At 52.5% G+C, this 8,201-nt stretch overlaps 1 protein-coding gene across 1 annotated transcript in view; it reads right to left on the reverse strand.

The window, feature by feature from the left end:
• Positions 1–3,904: 3,904 nt before the first annotated feature.
• Positions 3,905–8,201, reverse strand: part of LOC102889546 (aldo-keto reductase family 1 member C1 homolog) — an 8,491-nt gene continuing 4,194 nt past the window's right edge. The window contains exons 6-9 of the mRNA XM_025043468.1: positions 7,057–7,166; positions 6,188–6,353; positions 5,624–5,706; positions 3,905–4,136 (exon numbers count right to left, since the gene is read on the reverse strand). Coding sequence (XP_024899236.1) covers positions 4,094–4,136; positions 5,624–5,706; positions 6,188–6,353; positions 7,057–7,166 — 402 coding nt within the window. The 3' untranslated portion in view covers positions 3,905–4,093. The remainder of the gene's footprint in view (positions 4,137–5,623; positions 5,707–6,187; positions 6,354–7,056; positions 7,167–8,201) is intronic.

Here is an 8,201-nt window from a genome sequence, read left to right on the forward strand (position 1 = left end):
GACAGGAAAACAGGCCTCTGCCTGAGTGTGCAGAAGGGGCCCGTGGCCTCCCCGCTCTGGTCCCACCTGCGTAACAGCAGAGGCTGGGCGGGGGCTGGGTCTCCCCTCCCCGTGTCAGCCTGGCTCTCACCCCCGCGCACCGCAGGTCCTGCTCACCTGCGCTGGCTCGGTCCTCTAAATCAGGGGTCCCTAAACTCTCAGTCTGTGGACCAGTACCAATCCGCGGCCTGTTAGGAACCGGGCCGCACAGCAGGAGGTGAGCAGGAGCGAGCGAAGCTTCATCGGTATCTGCAGCCGCTCCCAGCGCCAGCATCACCGCCTCAGCTCCGCCTCGGATCCTCAGGCATCAGATTCTCACAGGAGCAGCGGTCCCTGGGGCCACGAAGGTTGGGGACCACCGCTAAAGTCACCGCAGACACAGAACTAGCGGACGCGCAGGGGAAGTACAGGCTTAGGGACCTTCGGGCCTCTGGTCACAGCGTTTTGGTCAGCCAGCCGTACGTAAACTCGCTCTATGTGCGTTCTGCCTAAAGACACCTATTTTGCATGCATGGTGTTGTCATCGGCTCTGAACTCACAGCCAATAGCACTGTCACTCGCCCCCGGGCAAAGCTGACCTGACGCGTCTCTTCGTGAGGCACAGCACAGCCACTTGCTCTTAGGGACAGTAGACAGCATTCTGCCTGGCTTTGGGGACCATTGTTTAAAGCTGCTGTAGATTCCTTTACCCGTATGCTTGTCATCTTCAAGAATGGATCGCCAGATGCTCCCTGGGTATGTTAACTGTAAGAAAAATTCTGCACGATTGGCTAATAGAGATTTTTAGTAATAACAGTATTTTTCTATTTAATGAAGTCATTCTGCTTGATTCAGAAAGCAAAGAAATTTGAGAAAAGCTCAATGAAAGAAAGTAAAAGTGGCTGTAATTTCCTTTATAAAAATACAAACATGCTGGGTATACAGTTCATTTAGCTGCTCACTTAATGTTTTAATAAGCAATATCAGTAAATATCATGCAGCCCTTAATTTTGTATGTTTTAAGCTACGTAATTTTAACTCATCACACTCTCGTCCTATCTGATCTAATAACTCCCACATGTTACACTGTCTCCTTAGCACCGTAAATACTTCACACCTGCATGCTGGAGAGGCTGTGACTGCCATTCACACACACATAAGCCTGGAGAGAATGCAGTGCCCACGGGGCCCCTGGTCCAAAAGTTGCTGCCATTTTTATATCACTTTATATTTTATAGAAACGTTTTTACCAATTTTTAAATAGCTTTTTTACTAGGATCATTTTGAATAGCAAAATCACCAAGAGTCACACGAACGAGAAGCCCTGGCACTAAACACACCGTGTAGGGGACACGTGCACACAGTGGGAACTGAAAGAAGGCACAGCGTTACCTCCTTCCTCCCCCGTGGGAACCCGCGCAGGTGGCCCCAATTTCGGTCACTCTGAGCGAGTAGCACAATCAGGAAAGCTATTGGCTAAACTCGCCACCAGGGGGCGCCAGAGACCGACTAGTGTTCAGATTCACCACAGCTCTGAAGGCCAAGGTCATCTTCGCAAAGTCAATTCTGTTTTGAGGGTAGGTGGGTTGGTTTGTATTTCCTTCCCACATCCCACCCCCGCCTGCGGACACGCTCTACAAGGGAAGGCACGTCCTGTGTCACACAGCTGGTTTGTGTCCCCGGTGACTCGGGGACAGGGCGTGCCCTCGTCCCAGCGGGCATCGGCTTTTACCTGAATGGATACCCTAGGGCAGCGGGACATTAAGGCACACAGAGCCAGGAAGGAGATGGCCTGTGCGTTTCAGGTCCAGAAAGGAGGCCAGTGGCCAGAGGACATCAGGGCCGCGGACAGTCAGCGGAGGGGGCGGGCGGAGGCAGGCGGTGAGACGCACCTGTTTTATGACAGCGCAGACTGCCCACGGCAGGGGTTAAGGGTCCTCTGCACCTCAACTGACCACATTCTTCTCTGGAGCTAAGTGAGACCGCGTGGCATACGGTGTCACTGCCTGGTGTATGGTGTCACCGCTTGGTGCATGGTGTCACTGTCTGCCACCTGGCACTGGTGTCATCACCTAGCATACAGTGTCACCACCTGGAGTACGGTGTCACTGCCTGGCGTATGGTGTCACCGCCTGGCACACAGTGTCATCACCTGGCATACAGTGTCACTGCTTGTAGTACGGGGTCACTGCCTGGCGTACAGTGTCACCGCCTGGTGTATGGTGTCACCACCTGGCATACAGTGTCACCGCCTGGCATATGGTGTCACCGCCTGGAGTATGGTGTCACTGCCTGGCTTATGGTGTCACCGCCTTGCATACAGTGTCACCACCTGGAGTACGGTGTCACTGCCTGGAGTATGGTGTCACCACCTGGCATACAGTGTCACTGCTTGTAGTACGGGGTCACTGCCTGGCGTACAGTGTCACCGCCTTGCATACAGTGTTACTGCCTGGAGTATGGTGTCACCACCTGGCGTATGGTGTCATCACCTGACGTACAGTGTCACCGCCTGGAGTACGGTGTCACCGCCTGGCGTATGGTGTCATCACCTGACGTACGGTGTCACCGCCTGGAGTACGGTGTCACTGCCTGGCGTATGGTGTCACAGTCTGCCATATGACGTCAGAGCCTGGCACTGGTGTCACCAATGGCATACAGTGTCACCACCTTGCATATGGTGTCACCGCCTGGAGTACGGTGTCGCCGCCTGGCGTATGGTGTCACCACCCGGCGCATGGCATCACTGTCTGTCATATGACGTCAGCGCCTGGCACTGGTGTCATCACCTGGTGTACAGTGTCACGGCCTGGCGTACGGTGTCACCACCTGGCATACAGTGTCACCGCCTGGCATATGGTGTTACCGCCTGGAGTATGGTGTCACCGCCTGGCGTACAGTATCACCACCTGGCATATGGTGTCACCGCCTGGCGTATGGTGTCGCCGCCTGGCGTATGGTGTCACCACCTGGCGCATGGCATCACTGTCTGTCATATGACGTCAGCGCCTGGCACTGGTGTCATCACCTGGTGTACAGTGTCACGGCCTGGCGTACGGTGTCACCACCTGGCATACAGTGTCACCGCCTGGCAGTACAGTGTCACCACCTGGCGTACGGTGTCGCCGCCTGGCGTATGACATCAGCTCCTCGCAGCGCTGCTTGCCACCTGGCGTATGACATCAGCTCCTCGCAGCGCTGCTTCCCGTGACTCTCCCCATCCTTCGTTCTATTATTTCTCCCTCCGATGGGATCCACCGTGCAATGTTATTATTTTTCCTTGAAATGCTCAGTTTTCTCTTAAAGAATTTAAGCCACGGGGAGCATCTCGCGCACCCCACCCCGGCTCCCTCCGCCTCACTGTCTACGGCATCTCCTGTGCCCCATTCCGCCTGAAGAAATTCCTTTGAACTTTCTTTGTTGAAACTTTTTCTGTTTTCATTGGTTCCAGCCATGTTTGTAATTGCTTACTGAAACAAGTTTTTTCGTGGCTGCTTTAAAATCTTTGTCGGATGATTCCGATACCGGGGTCCCCGTGCTGTAGGCATCTGTTGCTTGTCTTTCATTCAGCTCGATACCTTCCCGTTCTTGGTATTATAATTTTTTCTTGAAATCTGGACATTTGGGGTATTTTGTATTAAGTTTCAGATCCCTTTAAAAGGTCCGATAAGATTTTATAGTGTGGTAAATTCGTAGAAAAAGGGGAAACTACAGACAAGTGAAAAAGTGGACTGTGAAAATTTGAAAGTGCGGTAAATGATGACCTGTTCTGAGAGATCGCATCCCCTGGGATCACGTCCCGGGATGTCAGCATTTCGACCCCAGGGACACGGGCGGGGAAAAGCAGAAGAAGAGAACGAGAAAGCCAAAGCAGCGCTCGGTGGGGTTGATTGAATATATCTTTATTTACTTTGTGGGGAAAAGACTGGGTTTAGAATCTTTTATTTCTTGATCCTGGGACTCCAGCCGTACTGCGACCAACTGGGCATGGAGTAAGCCAAATACCTTCTCATCCTCCCGATGTTCTCCAATAATCAACCGAAATAAACAACGGGAGCGCCCACAGATGCTGTCGTTAATATTCATCAAAAAACGGATAATTCGGATCATCGCAGAAGCTGAAAGAGAGGGGGTCTCAGTCAAGTGACTGTTTCTGGGCTGGGTCAAGGGTTTCTTTTAAAGTGACTTAAGTATGAAAATTAATGTAATTTTCTCTTAGTACAAACTGAACCTGTTACTGTGGCGTTTTTACTGTAATACATTGTAAAAACTAGATGCGCTTACAAGCACTTGGGCACCGACATGAAAATAAACCGATATAGTCTAATTTTGCAGCTTACGGAGATACACTATTTCTGTTGGTCTTTTAAACTCCCAACGGGGCAGAAATGAATTCTGCCTCTTTTAAATGCCAATGCCAACCTGGTTTAATATATAAAGTTAACAAATATCTCACGGTGATGATGAGGAAGGTGATAAAAACGTCACCGCTATTGAATGTTTTCAGGCACTCAGAAATCATTTATCTATGCCTCTACTGAATGAAACATTATATATTAGACCCGGAGATGGATAAGTGATTATAATATAAGTCACTCCAACAGATCCTTTTTTGGCAAGGAGCGTAAACTCCAACAGAATCATTTTTGAGATAGAAAATGCTAGCTTGCCGAATGATTATTATTAAGTAAGATTACTGATATTAATGATTAAGGATCACTACCTGCTCCTCTACTCTCTCTCCTTTCTTCCCAGCTACCGTTTTGTTATTCATTCAACCAATATTCATTGATTACTCAAGGAAAGAGTCACTTTTTTAAAACCCTGCCCTAGAAATCGAACATTCTGTAGTAAATGGAAAATACACCAAAGGCCAGTGAGCTCTATGGCGTGTTCATTAGGAATATGAACCAAGAGGAAAATGAGTCAAGGCCGAGGGAAAGGCAGCGCTGGGCATTTCCAGATGGTGTGACGATGACGACGACGGGAGCAGAGAGCCTGGCTTCGCGAGGGACAGCGGGCAGCCTTGGGGCTGCGCTGGAGTCAGAGGGGACAGCGGTAGGACATGGAGGCGAGACGTGGCGGGAAGCAGCCCCTAGGTCACGTGAGGAACAGCTATCAGGAGGCAAAGTCCACGACTGGGTTTACTGTGTAACCCGCTGGCCAAAGCACAGAGGCCAGGAGAACAAAGTGTCTAGGACCCGGGGCTACTGTGAGCCTCCTTGGGGGGCTACAGACACCGTGGCTGGCGAGGTGTTCGAGATGCTTCTCAGCCATCCAGGCGGGGCTGAGCGCGCGAGGCCTATCTCTAGTCCAGACTTAGGCCTCAGAAAATTAAAGCAGGGAGGGCAGCAGTATCTAAAAAATAATTCATTGGTTTAAATATTTTAACCTCTTTTTCTTTCTGAAGAAAAAAAGTCATACACAATGAACTTATGAGATGTGAAAAGAAAAAGAAAAATGAGCTCTAGGTCAGAGAGCGATCTAATTGCAATTTGTTCACCAGTATTATCTTTCAGGGGAGTCTCCTCGACTCCATAAAGCAGTTCCAAAGCTCCTCCCGCCCCCACCCGCGCGGCTGCAGAGGGACAAGCCCCTCACTCACTCTGTTTGCTGATAATAGCGAACGTTCCTATCGAGGCTGTCAAGAGTTTCCATATCCTCTGCTGTCAACTGGAAATCAAAAACCTGTCAGAAACGAGAGAAGATCGATGTCTCACCTGCCAGACACGGACGGGCAGATGGGCGTGAGGCTTTATGCGGCTTCTCGAGACGGCGGGCGGGACCCCGGGGGTCCCTCCCAGGCAAACGTCCTGGGAGTCTGTGCGTTCAGACCGCGGAGGCTGCGATTCCGCGGTCGGTGGCTGTGGCTAAGGAACCCTAGGAACAGCTGAGCCTACCTCTCATCCGAGTCCTTCATTTTGCAGCTGAAGGAATCGAGGGATGACTTACCAGGGCCCCCGAGACCTCAGCCGGACCCTGTTTTGCTGCTCTTTCCACCCCACCGCCCCCTCCCCTGCAGCAGGGGGAGGGCGGACGAGTTCAACACAGCGCTCCGCGTGCACAGAGCGTGCAAGGGGACGCGCTTTGCCCCCGACACACCAACGGCCCGCCCCAGGGGACGCGCGGGCCCCTGCCAACCCCTGCTGCCCACGGCCCTACTGTGCACCTGGAGATTCTCCCGCATTCTCTTCTCGTTGAAGCTCTTGGCCAAGACCACCAGCCCCCGCTGCAGCTGGTACCGCAGCGCCACCTGGGCCGGGGTCCGCCCGTGCTTGTCGGCGATGGCCTTGATTACGGGGTCCCGCAGGAGAACCGGGAAGTTCTTCATTACCCTGGGAGGGGGGCGGAGATGTGTCTGAGGCTGCACGTCCATTCTAGTGGGGGCCGCCGGCCCAGGCTGGGGGTGGGGAGTGCTAATTCTCTAGAATCTTCCTTATTACCCTCCGGCTGTCTCAAGGTCTGGTTTTGCTTCTTTTGGTAAATGCAAAGGGCAAGAAAAAGGCAGAAGGGGAAACTCGGGGACCGCTTCCGTCTGAAACATTTCTGAGAAATTCAGTAAAAGACTGAATAAGACGACAAAGTTGCCGTCTAAACGAAGACCCAATAATAACTCCCGTCATACTCAGGAACCAGCTACGTTACAAGAATTTGCTCTTCTGAAAAACGCTTTCAATCAGCTCTCAGCTTTGCCATCAATGCTAAAAGCTTGCGTGTCTCTCTTCCTCCTGAAGAGAGAAAAGAACTAAAATGTTCGAAAGCAGTTACTTGTCTCACGTCACTCAGCTGTCGAGTGTCGACCACGGCTCCGGCTTTCTTTGTCACCCGTCGGAGCGAAAGCTTCTGGTGCCACGAGCATTTTAATCAGTAATATTACGATTCGGTAATGTTTCGTTGAGTGTCTACGATGCAGGCTGGGGAAGGGCTGACAAAGATGAACTATTCCTAGTGCCTGTTCTCACGCCCCCCTGGACAGCTAAGGAAAGACCCCCGTGGGTACCACATGGACGGTGAGAGTGACCTCACAGAGCCCATTACCACTCCTTCTCGATGTCGAAGCCCAGGGCGCCAAAGGCGACCAGGACGATGTCCTTGGACTTGCAGAAGTTCAGCAGCTTGCTCTGGTTGAGGTACGGGTGACATTCCACCTTCGGAGCACCAAGCAGACGGATGAGATTATGGGAACAGCATCGTCCCGTTTCCCAGGAGCGCACAGTGCTGCATGGGACACTGTCAGAGGCGCTTAGGAATATCAGCCACCAGCTACGAGGGTCAACACCTGACTGTCACCCATGCGGAGCTCTCAGAGGCTTCTCGCTGGCCCTACCCAGAGATCTCAATGCTCCATCGTGGGAGACAGGCTCAGAGGACAGGGCCACCTAGCTCAGTCTCCCCACTGTTCTTAGGCCTGCCCCACGTGTCACCCTGCCCTGCCCCACAGCCAGCAGCCTCGACCTGGCCAAACTCAAAAAAAAGGATGTCCAGCTTCTTGGCAAGGACCCCCGTGAAAGCACCTGCTTTCTTCTCCCTAATGGGCAGCCTCAGAGGCAGAGGTAAGCCTCCCAGGGGACGCCGAGCGCACCCTTCTAGACCTCTCTTGAGCCTTTCATCTGGAAATAAGGGGAAAAAAGCCTTACTGATACTTAACACACGGATTGACTGTCACCCTCTGAGTCCGCACGGAGGGAGTTTAAAAGGGGAGAGAAGCAGAGCTCGTGGCCGGGAACCTCGGCGCCCACACGAGGGGCGTGTGCCTCTCCCTGAAGCGGCCCTCTCAATCGAAAAATAATCTGTACGGCGGTAAAAGACGCTTGACGTAAACTCACCGTTTTAACCGTTTTTAAGTGTACGGTTCAACGGTACTGGGTTCATTCACAACATCCGAGAGTGATTTTGTGCTATCAAGAGGCACGATGACACAGAACTCGAGAGGTGTTAAAACTCAAGGTACACTAGCCACCCCCTTTCATGCACGCATGCCCCAAAGCCACCAGCCTTCCACGAGGGAGAGAAGCCAGTGGTCGGCCAGCTCCGAACCCCTAGCAGGCTGTCCTCCCCCCCCACCCCACCCCGCCCCCGAGATGCTCCCTACGCTGTCTGTCCTACCGAAGCAGCTGATGCCGGAGGCACCACATGTGGTGGGGGGGGGCGGGCAGGGGCCTCGCACAAAGGTGAGGGAAAAT

This window comes from Pteropus alecto, unplaced genomic scaffold (assembly GCF_000325575.1).
Source record: "Pteropus alecto unplaced genomic scaffold, ASM32557v1 scaffold11, whole genome shotgun sequence".
Lineage (NCBI taxonomy): Eukaryota > Metazoa > Chordata > Mammalia > Chiroptera > Pteropodidae > Pteropus > Pteropus alecto.